Source organism: Balaenoptera acutorostrata, chromosome 3, assembly GCF_949987535.1.
Source record: "Balaenoptera acutorostrata chromosome 3, mBalAcu1.1, whole genome shotgun sequence".
NCBI lineage: Eukaryota > Metazoa > Chordata > Mammalia > Artiodactyla > Balaenopteridae > Balaenoptera > Balaenoptera acutorostrata.
In genome coordinates, this window is record NC_080066.1 from 165,999,400 (window position 1) to 166,018,449 (window position 19,050).

Genomic DNA, 19,050 nt, shown 5'->3' on the forward strand with positions numbered 1-19,050 from the left:
GTAGATCAACAGGGTTTGTAAAATGGTATAACCATTGTGGAAAACAATTTGGCATTTTCTTATAAATTCTCTATGACCCAGCAATTTCACTCCTAAGTATACATCTTTGGAAACTTGTATATCATAGAAAAAGACTGAAAAGAACCCAAATGTCCACTGACAGGAGAATAAACACATGAACTGTATCACATTTTCACAAGTATTTTACAGCAATGAAAAACAAATACACTAGAGCTACATGCAACAATATCTTAGAAATCTCAGAATCTTAGAAAAGCGGTGTTGAATAAGTCCCCATCACAAATCTGTTTTATTGTTTGATATTTGTTTTTCCAATGAATTTTCTTATGGAATCTAAAAACTATTTTTACCAAATAGAAATGTTCATTTGTCAATAAGTACTGAAAGAGTCTTGGCAATTATTAACAGTGATGAAGGTGTCAGATTAAAGCAACCATGCCCTCACCTCTCCATCCTCCCCCACCCCGCCTTCTCACCCACCACCATAGCCTCTGTGCTGCTGCCTGGGAACAGTCTGATTATTTGAGAGAGATTATGGTCAAGAGCAGGAGAATCTAGAGAGAAAGAGGATAACAATGAACAAAGAAAAAAAAAAGAAGAGTAATGCTCCTTTGGCCTGGGATTTGAGGGGGCTAAATGTGGAAGAGGAACATTCTGGGCTAACCTCACACATTTTGTGCTGCAATTACAATGATTCTATAACGTAAGCTACTTCTATTATTTAACTTCTTTCCACATTTTGTAAAAGCTTCACTTATGGATATTACTTAAGTGGATATCTAAAATACATTAATACATCAGACACAATCTTTTCCCAAACTTAAGTTGGATCAATAGTACAACTTACTGTAATGAAAAAATGTACAACTTCATAACTAATCTAAAAGAGAGTTTTTCTAGTAATACTACTAGCTTTATGCAAGTATGTAAATTCAATAAATACAGAATCTTAAAATACTTTTCCTAATCTTTGTCTTCTTCTCTCCCGATTACCTACCCATAGTCTCAAGCTGACTCACAAGAAATAAAAACCCTTATCATAAAATAAATGTCTAACAAAAATCTAAAAAAAACAGAAAATAAGAAAAACAATTTATATTCTTGAAGCAGTAACTGAACAAGACTAACTTTTCTTAAAGACTTTGGTAAAATATTCCTACAGCAATTCAGAAGACTACTGCACATTTTATAAATGAAACAAAATTATTGAGCAACAAAAATATTGTCTTCCCTGTTGCAGAAGATAAAGCTTGTGAGTAAATCCCATTCATTTGATTAAGAAAACTCAGAAAATTACTTTTTTTCTGCAGAGAGGTCAGTGTATGAAACAGTGAGTAGAAGCAATGTCTAAGATTAATAACACCATGATTAATCTTACTAAATCTCACACCTTCTAACTAGGCAAGTATCATTTTGTGTCACAATAAAATTTGTTGTGCCTGGTGACTCTCACGTCCTGGCTATGTGGTGGGATCCAGAAATACCGTACTTCAATTGCTAGAGATTTAGTTAGCCTTTATTAACACCCTTAGCATTACGTATGGAGGCACTTCCACATGCACCTAGGAAGCTGACATGTTGCAGGCAGGAACTGACAACATGGCATAGCTGGCAGGATCTGGAACTCACCACTTTACTGTAGAGGTATAGCAATTACCAGTCTAGACTTCTGGGAAACTTGGGCCCTTAAGTTTAACATCAAGGGGACTACCTAAACTATTTGAATAAAACTATTTCTACTGTTTCCAAAATTACCTTTTTACTAAATAGCATTTTAACATTTGTCCAACAGCTTTTATTAACAAGCGGGTGAAAATCATGACTGCATCTGCTATAGATGTTGATACTCTATGAATACACTCACTGCACCTAATATAAGGCCCTATATTATAAGGGAGAGTTCTTTGAAAATTAAATCTCAGAAGAAACTTGGCTTTCTCTGAGTAGTAAGTATGCTTTTTTTTTTTTTTTTTAAATAGCTAAAGTGAAAATTATTTTGTGCCCTGCTTTATTTTATTTTTGGTTTCCAGGAAGCTCAGATTCAATTTTGATGTTTGACTACTGAAGAAGAAAATGTCAAACATTTTCTTTACCTGATTTTAATATAGTATTTCTATTTATACTTCCCCTGGTATGAATTCTTTACTCATATAATTATTTTAGTACTTATGGACTTGTTATAAGCTGACTCAAATACTTTCTGGAGCAAGGCATGGAACAAATAAATGACTAATAGAGCATTTCATTTAATTATTCTCAGGTCTATTAACAGAATGATTAATATCATCACTTTAAAAGAGATCCGGGGGCTTCCCTGGTGGCGCAGTGGTTGAGAATCTGCCTGCTAATGCAGGGGACACGGGTTCGAGCCCTGGTCTGGGAAGATTCCACATGCCGCGGAGCAACTGCGCCCGTGAGCCACAATTACTGAGCCTGCGCGTCTGGAGCCTGTTCTCTGCAACAAGAGAGGCCGCGATAGTGAGAGGCCTGCGCACCGCAATGAAGAGTGGCCCCAACTTGCCGCAACTAGAGAAAGCCCTCGCACAGAAGCGAAGACCCAACACAGCCAAATATAAATAAAAAAAAAAAAAAAAAAAGAGATCCAAGAAAAAGAGGTGATACATATTATATATAGAAAATAACCAGTGATAAGACCCCTTATTTTTCTCCCACCCCCAGTTATGAAAAATAAATGTCAAAACAATACATGTTAAGGATTTTAAGCAAAAACACACTCTCAGATAAAAACCAACAAACAAACCAATAGATTCCAAACTGTGACCTGCACTTGCACAGCTGATTACTTCATCAGAATTCTTGAGAAAATGACATAAGAAAAATGTCTCCTAAAAGATATATGTTCAACAAGTTAAATGATTAAAGATAATAAGCCATAAGAAAAGTATAAGTATCATTGTATATCCCAACTATATGAAGCAATTCTGGAAGTGGGGAGAAAAATGATTCTTTAAAAAGAAAGAGGTAAAGTACTAGCCCATTCATAATATATGAATTCAAAAATAATTTTCTAATAGAAACTTCATATCCAAAAATAAATGTAACATGACGATAATTTCTGAATTATCAAAATACTATAACTAATTCTATTCATTTTCATGAAATCCTTCACCAAACCAACAGCACACATATTTTAAAAAGTATAAACCCTCTTATTTATCTGAAGACTAATTTTCTGTAAGAACTTAGAAATCTTTTAAAAGACAGAGGTTAATTAATAATATTTTGAAAGAAAAGATACCTTTTCTTAAACAAGGATATCGAAATAATTTTATAATTCCATAGTCATCAGCTGTAACTAAAACTTGGCCAATATAGTTTCCATCTACTGAGTTTATATCATTGATATCTGAATACTTGGGCCAAATTCCATTTACTTCAAGGCCTGAAACACATGTCCATGAAGCCCAATGAACACCTTTTATTTCTTCTTTATTTGTCACTTCTTTTCCTCCTAAAAATAAATCATAGTATTAATTTAAGAAGTTATTTCCTTTGATTTTTACTCAAGCATAAACTGTACTGATAACATGGTAAACTCCAAAATTTAAATATCTTCTCCATCCTGTTAAAGGAGAAGACATGAATAGGTAGGTGAATATAGTAAGGAAAGGAGAAAATTAAGTGTAAGGAGTTGTTAAAAAGCCACTACCAAAATTATGCTGACTCAGAGACATATGGATTTGATGATGATGTAGCTTAGCAGGTTCGTCCATATGGACAGTAAAACTGAACCCTATTAAAATCATGCTACAGATCAGTCACAATGGGGTAAGTTAGAAGGAAAAGTAAAAGCTATAAGAAAGTGGCAAATCAGGTATTGAAAAAGAAACCGAAGAAGATACACGGTTGAGAAAGATAACTGAAAGGATCACAAAGGAAGGATGAGTGACAAGGAATACATTTACTTTAGGTAATAGGACTTCAGGATTCAGTCAATCTTCATTACATACAGATTGTTAATGAAAACTTTTGGAGAGATGCATTAATTTAAATATGCAGCTACTCTTCTTAAATAAGTTATTTTAATATAGTGACTAATTCACTAAGCATCATACCAAATAAAGGGCTGAGAGATAATATTTTGATGGTTCTGTTTTTATTCTTCTCTTTTTAAATCTTTGATAAAAATTCTGTTTTTCAAAATTAGTTTGTTAGCTATATTATTAATATTATGCAAAGTCTGAGATAACAACAAAAACCCAAACAATTTATAGTCAGACATTTGTATCAGTTGTATTTAGTTAATTAGTTGCACCCATTAAAAATGGCATTTTGACTTTCTAATATGCACTAGGACTTTACCATATACTACTCATATGGCATGGACTTCAACATAAAATAGGTCTGCCTTAGATCCTCCAAGCAATTAAGTTTTAATTAAGAACCAAAAGGATTTCAAATGATAAGGCAGCCATAGAGAAAAGATCACAATGCCTGAAGTATTAGCTTGTATCTTCTTTGATTTCCTATAATCAAATGTAACTTACACTCTGCCTCTAGTGAAATTCTAAGATATTTTAAAGGAACTAAAAATCTACAAATTATAAATAATTTATAGGAAATTTTTACCTGGCATCCTATAAAAAAGTCTTTTACCATTCCCATCATTTGTTTGTAAATATCTACTGTCTGAGGACCAGTCCAAGTGAGTGATGAAACTAAGTGATCCAACACATTCTCCAAATTTTTTATAACGCTGAGAAACTCCATAAATATCAACTGAGTTGTCATTGCATCCAACAGCAAGGTAAGTTCCATCTGGTGAATATTTTAACTCATGAATTGCCTCCTTCCGATCTTTAATATGTACAACTTCCGTCATATCTCTGTAAAGAGAAAAAAAATGAGACCATACGCAAAGAAGTCACTACAGAATTAGTTCAGTTTTCAAATGTGTCTAAAATGACTATGAGGCTGTATCAAGTATTTATAAACCATAAAACAAATGTAAATGAGACAAGTAGTATTAACTCAGGAATAATTTTGCTGAACAGAAATATATGAGGACAATATATGCTGGAAGTAGAGAAAAATGCTAAATTTCAGTTCCTAAATTACTTAATTTTAAGTAGTTCAGAGATTCATACTAAATTTCTGGAGTCATACAATAAAGGAAATAAAGTCATGGATTTTTATGATGAAGTTCCTTATAAGTACTGAGTTTATGAAAAATGCTTAATTATAAAAGCCATGATTTTCAAATTAAATTTTTGTAATGAAGCAAATGTACAAAATTGCAACCAGGAAATAAAGAAAGGAGAAATTGATTTGTATTATTTCAGTAATACATATGAATGTGTATCTTTATATAGATACCACTAGTTACTTTTATTTCGATCTCTTTGACCTTTTTTAATAGAATATAAATTCTTCCCAATTAGTGACCATGTCAGCCAGCAAAGTTAAATATTTTTTTTAATGATGCCTTATAACTGATTTTCCAGAATAATAACAGGTACTGGTAATAGCCATAAAAATGGGTAAACACTTAGTTAAACACTACGGAGTTTCCAAACATGTGGAGTTGGTGGAGAGGCGGAGAAGAGGGAGGCAGCAAGGGAGAAGGGGCAGGAGGAAGTGAGAATTCTATTTCCAACTAGTGCCAGGCACTTTTTCCAAATAAATTTTGCATTACCCATCTGAAAGGTTCTCAACAGATAATTTCAAGAATAAAAGCTTAAATGGTTATTTCCCAATTTTTACAATTTCTAAATGGACAATTTAAAGCAATCAAACTCATATTTCTTTCAGTAACACTAAGTATTTAACTGTTTTAGGCACATGGGATACAAAGATGAACTCATCTTCTGTGAGAGACAAAGTAATTATACTTCATAATTGAGAAAATGTAGTGAGTGCTCAAAAGGTTATGTGTGAAGTTCTATAAGAAATACTGAAAAAGGGTTAAGACTAAAGGCAGGGGACTTCCCTGGTGGTGCAGTGGTTAAGAATCTGCCTGCCAATGCAGGGGACACGGGTTCGATCCCTGGTCTGGGAAGATCTCACATGCCAAGGAGCAACTAAGCCCGCGCACCACAACTACTGAGCCCACGATCTAGAGCCCACGAGCCACAACTACTGAGCCCGTGCGCCACAACTACTGAAGCCCACGTGCTTTACAGCCCATGCATCACAACTACCGAGCCCATGCGTCACAACTACTGAAGCCTGCGTGCTCTAGGGCCCACATGCCACAACTACTGAGCCCACGTGCTGCAACTAGCCACCGCAATGAGAAGCCCGCGCACCACAATGAAGAGTAGCCCTGCTCGCCGCAACTAGTGAAAGCCCACACACAGCTACGAAGACCCAGCACAGCAATCAATCAATCAATAACTAAAAGACTAAAGGCAGGAAGAGACCAAGGAAGAATGATACCTATTTGTGCATAAAACCTGAGGGGCTGGCTAAGCATAAAAGAGTGAAGGTTTTCCAGAAAGAAGACACAGCATGAGCAATGCAAGTACATGGTACATTTGAAGAACAGTAGATAATACAACGTGGATACAAGATAAGTAGGAAAAGCAGTGACTTGATGGGGTTAAAGAGATAAATTGAGGACAGTGTGTAACAGATCTGATACATTGCCAAGGAACTTGGGCTTTACCCTGGTGTTAATCATATAAAGAAAGAGATGAAAATCATCCCCTTAACTACAAAAGGGAATCAGAACAAAACAAAACAAAATAAATGAAGGAAAAAAAGTACTCTTTAGAAGAGCTTTCCTGGTCAACGTCACTTTTGCCTTAGACCCTGCAACTTGCAAGGTCCTCTTCCTAAGCACAGAATAATGTAGCTACTTCTACCTTTCCCAGTGACTTCTTCCTTTCAGTTTTAATTAAATCCATGCATCTTACCTCCCTTTCTTCATACCCATTCATCCATCCATCCACTCATCCATCCATTAGTACATCCAGCCATTCATCTATATCTATATGGAGCAAGATTTTTAAGAAAACATCTAAGACACTATTTGATAGCTTTTCCTTTTTATGCCTTCTTTATTAAAGATATAATCATTCCAGTATCAATCACGAACATTAGTTAAAAATGCTCCTGGAAAATTCTTCAGACTTGTTTTGGTATTTTTTTTACAGCTTTTTTGTTCTAGAGACTTAACTGCTCCCAGTTAACGAGAGAAATAAGTGTGGATATCTCAGGTTGTCTCTTGCTTTCTACCACTGTGACCCTGTCCACCAACCAACACATGCACACAGAGAAGAAACCAACAGTGATGGAAAGAGATTCTGATTGACTGATTGGTTTTATAGTATGTATTACGTTATTACATCAACACTATGAATTATAACTATCTTCTCTGACAAAGATGTTTCTTTGACAAATTTACAGGTAAGAAGACTATTATTAGATGAAAATGTATTGATTTCTAAAAATTCTGAATTAAGTCTTCTGGGAAACTGGTATGCAAATTCTGTGATTTCTTTAAGAAGCAGAGGGAGGCCAAAGCCTCGGAATACTCATACATTAGCAGTCTGTAACACATCACAAAAGTAAAAGTACACAATATTGATAGAGCATATATATTGATAGAGCATATAACAGAAGAACCGTTCCTAGGTGAAGGAGTTAGAGGAAACAGACCAAAAGAAGTGGAGTTTAAACTTCATTCTGAGGAATTAATGGGACTTAGCTCAGCAGAAGACAGGAACTGGGAGGAAAAAGCCTACATTCCAGCAGAGCTAAAAGTATGTGAAATTGCTGATGGCAAGAGAAAGCATTCAAGCTCAGCTTGAGAAGCCCAGTGTAGTGGCACTGAAACAAGCAAAGGGGGCTTTGATGTGAGCAGAGCCTGGTAAGGAAGACTAAGGGAAAATTATAAAAGTCCTCAGAGATCTAAAGATTTTTGGCCTTAACTTGTAAATATAAGCTAGGGTGGGATGAATCAATCAGATCACTAATCTGGTTCGAGAGTAAAAAACAAACTGAAGGACTATAACAGCAGGATTAAGACCAATTAGAAGACTACTACAGATGGTGGTTGCTCAGACTTCAGAAAGAAGTGAAATGATCTGAAATATGCAGTATTATACAATCCATACTATTATAGAATATTTAGTATATGTTAAAGATATTATCATTCTAATCTTATTCACAAACCTTAACTAAAATGCTCCTAGACAATTCATCAGGCAAGTAAAATCAACAGGATGTAGTGATGGATTAGAAATGGTGGTTACCTCCTAGAGTAATGGAAATAAAAACAAAAATAAACAAATGGGACCTAAAGAAGCTTAAAAGCTTTTGCACAGCTAAGGAAACCATAAACAAGACAAAAAGACAACCCTCAGAATGGGAGAAAATATTTGCAAACGAAGCAACGGACAAAGGATTAATCTTCAAAATATACAAGCAGCTCATGCAGCTCAATATCAAAAAACAAACAACCCAATCCAAAAATGGGCAGAAGACCTAAATAGACATTTCTCCAAAGAAGATATACAGATTGCCAACAAACACATGAAAGAATGCTCAACACCACTAATCATCAGAGAAATGCAAATCAAAACTACAATGAGGTTATCACCTCACATCAGTCAGAATGGCCATCACCAAAAAATCTACAAACAATAAATGCTGGAGAGGGTGTGGAGAAAAGGGAACCCTCCTGCACTGTTGGTGGGAATGTAAACTGATACAGCCACTATGGAGAACAGTATGGAGGTTCCTCAAAAAACTAAAAATAGAACTACTATATGACCCAGCAATCCCACTACTGGGCATATACCCTGAGAAAACCATAATTCAAAAAGAGACATGTACCACAGTGTTCACTACAGCACTATTTACAGTAGCAAGGACATGGAAGCAACCTAAGTGTCCATCGACAGATGAATGGATAAAGATGTAGCACATATATACAATGGAATATTACTCAGCCACAAAAAGAAACGAAATTGAGTTACTTGTAGTGAGGTGGATGGACCTAGAGTCTGTCATACAGAGTGAAGTAAGTCAAAAAGAGAAAAAATATGCTAACACATGTATATGGAATGTAAAAAAAAAAAAAAAAGGTTCTGATGAACCTAGGGGCAGGACAGGAATAAAGACACAGATGTAGAGAATGGACTTGAGGACACAGGGGAGGGGGGAAGGGGAAGCTGGGATGAAGTGAGACAGTAGCATTGACATATACACACTACCAACTGTAAAACAGGTAGCTAGTGGGAAGCAGATGCATAGCACAGGGAGATCAGCTCAGTGCTTTGTGACCACCTAGAGGGGTGGGATAGGGAGGGTGGGAGGGAGGCTCAAGAAGGAGGGGATATGGTGATATATGTATACATATAGCTGATTCACTTTGTTATACAGCAGAAACTAACACAACATTGTAAAGCAATTATACTCCAATAAAGATGTAAAAAAAAAAAAAAAAAAAAAGGAATGGTGGTTAGAGAGAGAGAGAGGTATCAATGATAATGCCTAGGTTTTTGGCTTATACGAACATGGACAGAATAGGGCCCAGAGACAGAAGATCAGTTTGGGACGGGGGATGCTGGGTTCAGCTTTGGACATGCTGAATTGCAGATGTCTTTGAGATACCCAAGTGATGTTAAATAAGCAACTGGATATGCATGACTGGAGTTTAGAGGTGATAACAGGGCTAGAACTATGCATCCGGGATCATCAGGCTATGGGTAGTAACTGAAGCTAGAGGCAGGATGAGATTACCTAGCAAGATAATAGAGTCAAAAAGAGCAGAAAGCCTAGAATCTGAGCTTTGAGGCACTTCAATTTTACTGGGTAGGCAGAAGATAATTAGCCTACAAAGAAAATGGAGCCAGAGGCTGAAAAGAGAAAGAATTAACATCTAAAGCCAGGGAAGAGAATGTTTTGAGAAGGAGCAAGTTGTTAAAGGGGTCAAATTTACTGCTGAGAATCAATTTAGATGAGAACTGAAAAATATCTCCTGGTTTTAGTTACAGGGCACTATTAGTGAAGGTTTTCCAATTTAAAGATGAAGGCAAAAGCTATATTGGAATAGGGGTAGAAAGTTGATAAGTTAATTGGAAGGAAAGAGAGATAGTAAAATAGGCAGTTTTTTGAGATTTTTACTGTGAAAGAGAAGAGAGTAGAGATGTGATATAACCAAAGAGGGCCTCAGGCTCGAGGTAGGAATTTTAAGATAAGACATATTTGAGCATGTTTTAATAGTGCTCTTGGTGGGGGCAGAGAGATAAAAAAAACTTTGATGTGAAAAAGTAATGGACATATACAAAGAGTTACTTTTTGAAAGCCAGGAAACAACTTTCAGAACTTATTACTCCCATGAAATGAGGCAGACAAAATATAAATATGTTGAAAAAAATTTTAAATGAATGTGTGATTAGTTAGGTGGAAAACTGTCCTAATCCTTTTAAAGTTGATATAACTCAGCAGTGACACTGTCAGAAAAGACAACTGGCTAGCGACTGGTAGAATCTAAAATGGCAACGTTAATGTTTTCACAACTAAAGTCTACCCCATACACTGCAGGAAACGTTACTCCATCTTCAGCATAATTTATTAACCATGCTCACCAAGCTCTTCCACTGAAGTCTCCCTAATTACTTATGAGAACGAATTAGCGCCTTGGAAGAGTTTGATGTTGATAATACCATGCAGCCCACCATGAGTCAAAGTTTTATATATATTCATATATATCTTCTAATTTGAAAAATATTTGCAATTTTTCATTTGATTCCATGATATTAGTGTTTCTTTTAGTATAAAATTAACATTTTTGTAACAAGGAAAAGAGACGTTCTAAGAAGTTATATGATTTTGCCCTGGCACATCACCTTGTACCCCAATTTAAGAATCAGTGTGTTAGTTTCTGATCTATGCTATGTTCCTCTAATCATAACCCCTCCTGTGAGGGTACTTTGCTACTGCTATACTTATGAATTCTGCTCTATGATACGGAGAATATACACAGCGAACCAAGAAGAAACAGTGACCAGGTAAATTAAGAAGGATTAGGAATATTTTTGAGGGAGTTCCTTGGTGGCCTATTGGTTAGGATTCCAGGCTTTCACTGCCACGGCCCAGAGTTCAATCCCTGGTCAGGGAACTGAGATCGCGCAAGCTGTGCGACGCATGCCTCCCTTACCCCCAAAAAAGAATATTTTTGAGTTGCTAAAATGCTGACTTATTAGAGATAACTTATTCACCCAGTTTCTTGCATACAATAATTGAAAGGACAAGTAAATGTACAAATGAAAAAATAACAATCACTATTTTTAATGCATACCAACTATCTGATAGAAATTCTCAGGTGTTTTACATGCATCTTAAATTCTTGGTTGTAAACCAACCCAAATGTACTTAATGACACTGAATTTTACACTTAAAAATGTTTTAAATGGTAAATTTTATATTATGTATGTTTTATCACAATAAAAAAATTAGATTAAGAGAAAAATCTCAGCATATCTCATTATAGAAACCTGTCCCAGAAAGAAGAGTCATATCTATAGCAGCTCAGAAGTACAAGAGAACATGATGTATCTGAAAAAGTGAAAGATGTTTTATACATGCTAAAAGAAAGAGATTGCGGTAGAAAGAAATAGGCTAGAGATATGGGCAGGATACGCTATGTTAAGAATTATGAACTTCATCCTAATGACAGTGCGATGCTTTTATCATACTTTAGAAAGAGGAGGGATGCAAACAAATGTGTTTTAAAAGGCATCACTATAACTGTAGAGTGTAAAAAGGACTTGAGGAAGCAAAATAGGAGGTAAGGAGACCAGCTGAGATGCTATTCCACCAATCCAGGTAAGACATGGCAAAAGTTTATACAAGAGTACAATGGTGAGAGTGGAAGGAAGTAGATTAATTTGAGAGCTATTTAGGAATTAGGTTCTCCAGAATTTAGTGATTAACTAGACATGAGAGGCAAAGGAGAGAAATGAATCAATGGTTTCTGGATTGGGCAACTGGGTGGATGGTCCTATGATTCATTAAACTAGATGTGAAAAATTTCATAGACACTTGTCCTCGTGAACACGTGTGGATCTACAGCAAATTTTTAAATGGCTGTATAGAATTCAACTGAACACAATAATCCAACATATCCATAATCCAACAAAAGATGTTAACTGCTTTAACAAATTCTTTAAACTTTTCTAATTACCCAAACAAAGGAAGAGATGCAGGCATTTTCTTCAAAGCATAAATCTGCAAATAACAACAAAACCATTCACTCATTTTTAACAGTTTCAAGGTCTCCTTCTCTCTCTTCCATGTCAGAAGATCATTACTGAAAATCAATACTACCAAGAAATGGAAATCAAGACCCAAATTTAACTCAAAATTTTAGTCATTATTCTACTAAACATTCTTGATCCCCCAAACCAAGGTTTTTGAGTTAATTTTCTGACAAAGCCATTTTTATAAACATATTTTTTATACTTAATGAAACTAATATCTGAAAAAATATATATTAATAAGAAGGGAGGGGGGAAAGGAAATAGATAAAAATAAGTACTATGTACTCTATCTCACTTAACAGAAATTTACTCTCTTTCTACTTCTACCCTAATACATACCTTACTCTAAGTACAGTGAATGAGCCATCCTTCATTCCAAGGGCAAGATGGATCCCATCTACATTTACAGCTGCACAACGAATTGGTTCTTCCATATTACACCTTGCTATTAGTGCATGATCAACTAGGCTCCATATCCTGTAACATTTAATTAAAATAAAAGAATAGTTAACAAACATACACTTAAAAAATGATAGACTATGAAAAAACTGTTGGTTTAAATAATAATTTCATTTTAAGGAGGCAAGATAAACCTAGATTTTTAACTGTATGCTTGTGGCCGGGAATTCTTATCTACGAAACAGAAGTATTCTTAATGCTTAAAATGACAAGGATTAATAGAATCTTTCATTTTTTATTTATTTATTTAAACATCTTTATTGGAGCATAATTGTTTATATTGTTGTTAGTTTCTGCTGAATAACAAAGTGAATCAGCTACACATATACATATATCCCCATATCCCCTCCCTCTTGCATCTCCCGCCCACCCTCCCTATCCCACCCCTCTAGGTGGTCACAAAGCACTGAGCTGATCTTGTGCTATGCGGCTGCTTCCCACTAGCTATCTATTTTACATTTGGTAGTGTATATATGTCAATGCCACTCTATCACTTCGTCCCAGTTTACCCTTCCCTCTCCCCGTGTCCTCAAGTCCATTTTCTACGTCTGCAGCTTTATTCCTGTCCTGCCCCTAGGTTCTTCAGAACCATTTTTTTTTTTAGATTCCATATATATGTGTTAGCATACGGTATTTGTTTTTCTCTTTCTGACCTACTTCACTCTGTGTGACAGACTCTAGGTCCATCCACCTCACTACAAATAACTCAATTTCGTTTCTTTTTATGGCTGAGTAATATTCCATTGTATATATGTGCCACATCTTCTTTATCCATTCATCTGTCGATGGACATTTAGGTTGCTTCCATGTCCTGGCTATTGTAAATAGAGCTTCAAGGAACATTGTGGTACATGACTCTCTTCGAATTATGGTTTTCTCAGGGTATATGCCCAGTAGTGGGACTGCTGGGTTGTATGCTAGTTCTATTTTTAGTTTTTTGAGGAACCTCCATACTGTTCTCCATAGTGGATGTATCAATTTACATTCCTACCAACAGTGCAAGAGGGTTCCCTTTTCTCCACACCCTCTCCAGTATTTATTGTTTGTAGATTTTTTGATGATGGCCATTCTGACCAGGGTGAGGTGATACCTCATTGTAGTTTTGATTTGCATTTCTCTAATGATTACTGATGTGGAGCATCCTTTCATGTGTTTGTTGGCAATCTGTTCATCTTCTTTGGAGAAATGTCTATTTAGGTCTTCTGCCCATTTTCCAATTGGGTTGTTTGTTTTTTTGAGAATGAGCTACATGAGCTGCTTGTATATTTTGGAGATTAAGGCTTTGTAAGTTGCTTCGTTTGCAAATATTTTATCCCATTTTGAGGGTGGTGTTTTTGTCTTGTTTATGGTTACTTTTGCTGTGCAAAAGCTTTTAAGTTTCATTAGGTCCCATTTGTTTATGTTCGTTTTTACTTCCATTTCTCCAGGAAGTCAGTCAAAAAGTATCTTGCTGTGATTTATGTCATAGAGTGTTCTGCCTATGTTTTCCTCTAAGAGTTTTATAGTGCCTGGCCTTACATTTAGGTCTTTAATCCATTTTGAGTTTATTGTTGTGTATCATGCTAGGGAGTGTTCTAATTTCATTCTTTTACATGTAGCTGTCCAGTTGTGCCAGCACCACTTATTGAAGAGGCTGTCATTTGCCATTGTGTATTCTTGCCTCCTTAATCAAAGATAAGGTGACCATATGTGCATGGCTTTATCTCTGGGCTTTCTATCCTGTTCCATTGATCTATGTTTCTATTTTTGTGCCAGTACCATACTGTCTTGATTACTGTAGCTTTGTAGTCAGTCTGAAGTCAGGGAGCCTGATTCCTCCTGCTCTGTTTTTCTACCTCAAGATTGCTTTGGCTATTCGGGGTCTTCTGTGTTTCCACAGAAACTGTGAAATTTTTGTTCTTATTCTGTGAAAAATGCCATTGGTAGTTTCATAGGGATTGCATTGAATCTGTAGATTGATTTCGGTAGTACAGTCATTTTCACAATACTGATTCTTCCAATCCGAGAACATGGTATATCTCCATCTGTTTGTATCACCTTTAATTTCTTTCATCGGTACCTTATAGTTTTTGGCATACAGGCCTTTTGTCTCCTTAGGTAGGTTTATACCTAGGTATTTTATTCTTTTTGTTGCAAGGGTAAATGGGAGTGTTTTCCTTAATTTCTCTTCCAGATTTTTCATCATTAGTGTATAGGAATGCAAGTGGCTTCTGTGCATTAATTTTGTATCCTGCTACTTTACCAAATTCATTGATTAGCTCTAGTAGTTTTCTGGTAGTATCTTTAGGATTCTCTATGTACAGTATTATGTCATCTGCAAACAGTGACAGCTTTACTTCTTCTTTTCCGATTTGGATTCCTTTTATTTCTTTTTTGTCTCTGATTGCTAGGCTAAAACTTCCAAAACTATGTTGAATATTAGTGGTGAGAGTGGGCAACCTTGTCTTATTCCAGATCTTAGTGGAAATTGTTTCAGTTTTTCACCGTTGAGAACAATGTTGGCTGTGGGTCTGTCATATATGGCCTTTATTATGTTCAGGTAAGTTCCCTCTATGTGTACTTTCTGAAGAGTTTTTATCATAAATGGGTGTTGAATTATGTCGAAAGCTTTTTCTGCACCTACTGAGATTATCATATGGTTTTCCTCCTTCAATTTGTGAATATGGTGTATCACATTGTTTGATTTGCTTATACTGAAGAATCCTTGCATTCCTGGGATAAACGCCACTTGATCATGGTGTATGATCCTTTTAATGTGCTGCTGGATTCTGTTTGCTAGTATTTTGTTAAGGATTTTTGCATCTATGTTCATCAGTGATACGGGCCTGTAGTTTTCTTTTTTTGTGCCATCTTTGTGTGGTTTTGGTATCAGGGTGATGGTGGCCTCATAGAATGAGTTTGGGAGTGTTCCCCCCTCTGCTATATTTTGGAAGAGTTTGAGAAGGATAGGTGTTAGCTCTTCTCTAAATGTTTGATAGAATTCTCCTGTGAAGCCATCTTGTCCTGGGCTTTGGTTTGTTGTAAGATTTTTAATCACCGTTTCAATTTCAGTGCTTGTGATTGGTCTGTTTATATTTGCTATTTCTTCCTGGTTCAGCTTCAGAAGAGTGTGCTTTTCTAAGAATTTGTCCATTTCCTCCAGGTTGCCCATTTTATTGGCCTATAGTTGCTTGTAGTAATCTCTCATGATCCTTTTTATTTCTGCAGTGTCAGTTGTTACTTCTCCTTTTTCATTTCTAATTCTGTTCATTTGAGTCTTCTCCCTTTTTTTCTTGATGAGTCTGGCTAATGGTTTACCAATTTTGTTTATCTTCTCAAAGAAACAGCTTTTAGTTTTATTGATCTTTGTTGTCATTTCCTTCATTTCTTTCTCATTTATTTCTGATCTGATCTTTATGATTTCTTTCCTTCTGCTAACTTTGGGGTTTTTTTGTCTTCTTTCTCTAATTGCTTTAGGTGTAAGGTTCGGTTGTTTGAGATTTTTCTTGTTCCTTGAGGTAGGAGTATATTGCTATAAACTTCCCTCTTAGAACTGCTTTTGGTGCATCCCATAGGTTTTGGGTTGTCGTGTTTTCATTGTCATTTGTTTCTAGGTATTTTTTGATTTCCTCTGATTTCTTCAGTGATCTCTTGGTTATTCAGTAGTGTATTGTTTAGCGTCCATGTGTTTGTATTTTTTACAGATATTTTCCTGTAATTGATATGCAGTCTCATAGCGTTGTGGTCGGAAAAGATACTTGATACAATTACAATTTTCTTAAATTTACCAAGGCTGGACTTGTGACCCAAGATATGATCTATCCTGGAGAATGTTCCATGATCACTTGAGAGGAAAGTGTAATCTGCTGTTTTTGGATGGAATGTCCTATAAATATCAATTAAATCCATCTTGGTTAATGTATCATTTAAAGCTTGTGTTTCCTTATTTATTTTCATTTTGGATGATCTGTCCATTGGTGAAAGTGGGGTGTTAAACTCCCCTACTATTATTGTGTTATTGTTGATTTCTCCTTTTATGGCTGTTAGCATCTGCCTTATGTATTGAGGTGCTCCTATGTTGGGTGTGTAAATATTTACAATTGTTATATCTTCTTCTTGGATTGATCCCTTTGTCATTATGTAGTGTCCTTCTTTGTCTCTTGTGATTGTCTTTATTTTAAAGTCTATTTTGTCTGATATGAGAATTGCTACTACAGCTTTCTTTTGATTTCCATTTGCATGGAATATCTTTTTCCATCCCCTCACTTTCAGTCTGTATGTGTCCCTAGGTCTGAAGTGGGTCTCTTGTAGACAGCATATATACGGGCCTTGTTTTTGTATCCATTCAGCCAGTCTATGTCTTTTGGTTGGAGCATTTAATCCATTTACATTTAAGGTAATTTTTTTTTTTAATTTATTTTTTTTTATTTTTGGCTGTGTTGGGTCTTCGTTTCTGTGCGAGGGCTTTCTCTAGTTGTGGCAAGCGGGGGCCACTCTTCATCGCAGTGCGCGGGCCTCTCACTACCACGGGCTCTCTCGTTGTGGAGCACAGGCTCCAGACGCACAGGCTCAGTAGCTGTGGCTCACGGGCCTAGTTGCTCCGCGGCATGAGGGATCTTCCCAGACCAGGGCTCGAACCCGTGTCCCCTGCATTGGCAGGCAGATTCTCAATCACTGCGCCACCAGGGAAGCCCTAAGGTAATTATTGATATGTATGTTCCTATTACCATTGTCTTAATTGTTTTGAGTTTGTTATTGTAGGTCTTTTCCTTCTCTTGTGTTTCTTGCCTAGAGAAGTGCCTTTAGCATTTGTTGTACAGGTGGTTTGATGGTGCTGAATTCTCTTAGTTTTTGTTTCTCTGTAAAGGTTTTAATTTCTCTGTCAAACCTGAATGAGATCCTTGCTGCGTAGAGTAATCTTGGTTGTAGGTTTTTCCCTTTTGTCACTTTAAATATACCCTGCCAGTCTGTTCTGGCTTGCAGAGTTTCTGCTGAAAGATCAGCTGTTAACCTTATGGGGATTCCCTTGTATGTTAATTATTGCTTTTCCCTTGCTGCTTTTAATTTTTCTTTGTATTTAATTTTTGATAATTTGATTAATTTGTTTCTTGGCATGTTTCTCCTTGGATTTATCCTGTATGGGACTCACTGCACCTCTTGGACTTGATTGACTATTTCCTTTCCCATATTAGGGAAGTTTTCAACTATAATCTCTTTAAATATTTTCTCAGTCCCTTTCTTTTTCTCTTCTTCTTCTGGGACCCCTATAATTCGAATGTTGGTGCATTTAATGTTGTCCCAGAGGTCTCTGAGACTGTCCTCATTTCTTTTCATTCTTTTTTCTTTATTCTGCTCTGCAGTAGTTATTTCCACTATTTTATCTTCCAGGTCACTTACCCATTCTTCTGCCTCAGTTATTCTGCTATTGATTCCTTCTAGAGAATTTTTAATTTCATTTATTGTGTTGTTCATCATTGTTTGTTTGCTCTTTAGTTCTTCTAGGTCCTTGTTAAATGTTTCTTGTATTTTCTCCATTCTATTTCCAAGATTTTGGATCATCTTTACTATCATTACTCTGATTTCTTTTTCAGGTAGACTGCCTATTTCCTCTTCAGTTGTTTGGTCTGGTGGGTTTTTACCTTGCTCCTTCATCTGCTGTATATTTCTCTGTCTTCTCATTTTGCTTAACTTACTGTGTTTGGGGTCTCCTTTTCGCAGGCTGCAGGTTCATAGTTCCCGTTGTTTTTGGTGTCTGCCCCCAATGGGTAAGGATGGTTCAGTGGCTTGTGTAGGCTTCCTGGTGAAGTGGACTGGTGCCTGTGTTCTGGTGGATGAGGCTGGATCTTGTCTTTCTGGTGGGCAGGGCTGTGTCTGGTGGTGTCTTCTGGGGTGTCTGTGAACTTACGGTTTTAGGCAGCCTCTCTGCTAATGGGTGGGGTTGTGTTCCTGTTTTGCTAGTTGTTTGGCATGGGGTGTCCAGCACTGTAGCTTGCTGGTCGTTGGGTGGAGCTGGGTCTTATTGTTGAGACGGAGATCTCTGGGAGAGCTCTTGCCAAATGATACTACATGGGGCCGGGAGGTCTCTGGTGGTCCAATGTCCTGAACTCAGCTCTCCCACCTCCGAGGCTCAGGTCTGACAGCCAGTCAGAGCACCAAGACCTTGTCAGTCATACGGCTATTTTGGACTCAGCCGAATATGGAGCAAAGCAACAGAATGGAGTGGATCAGTGACTCTCAATTTTTAGGGCATCAGAACCACTTGGAGGGCTTGTGAAAACACAGGTTGCTGGGCTCCACCTCAGAATTTCTGCTCCAGAATTTTTCATTCAGACTTTTCTGATTCTGACCTTTTGGCCTA

The 19,050-nt window shown here is 36.5% G+C and overlaps 1 protein-coding gene across 1 annotated transcript in view; it reads right to left on the reverse strand.

Annotated features, from left to right (window-relative positions):
• Positions 1-19,050, reverse strand: part of EML5 (EMAP like 5) — a 167,900-nt gene that overhangs the window by 87,808 nt on the left and 61,042 nt on the right. The window contains exons 8-10 of the mRNA XM_057542111.1: positions 12,594-12,731; positions 4,612-4,868; positions 3,281-3,493 (exon numbers count right to left, since the gene is read on the reverse strand). Of these exons, the coding sequence (XP_057398094.1) occupies positions 3,281-3,493; positions 4,612-4,868; positions 12,594-12,731 (608 nt within the window). The remainder of the gene's footprint in view (positions 1-3,280; positions 3,494-4,611; positions 4,869-12,593; positions 12,732-19,050) is intronic.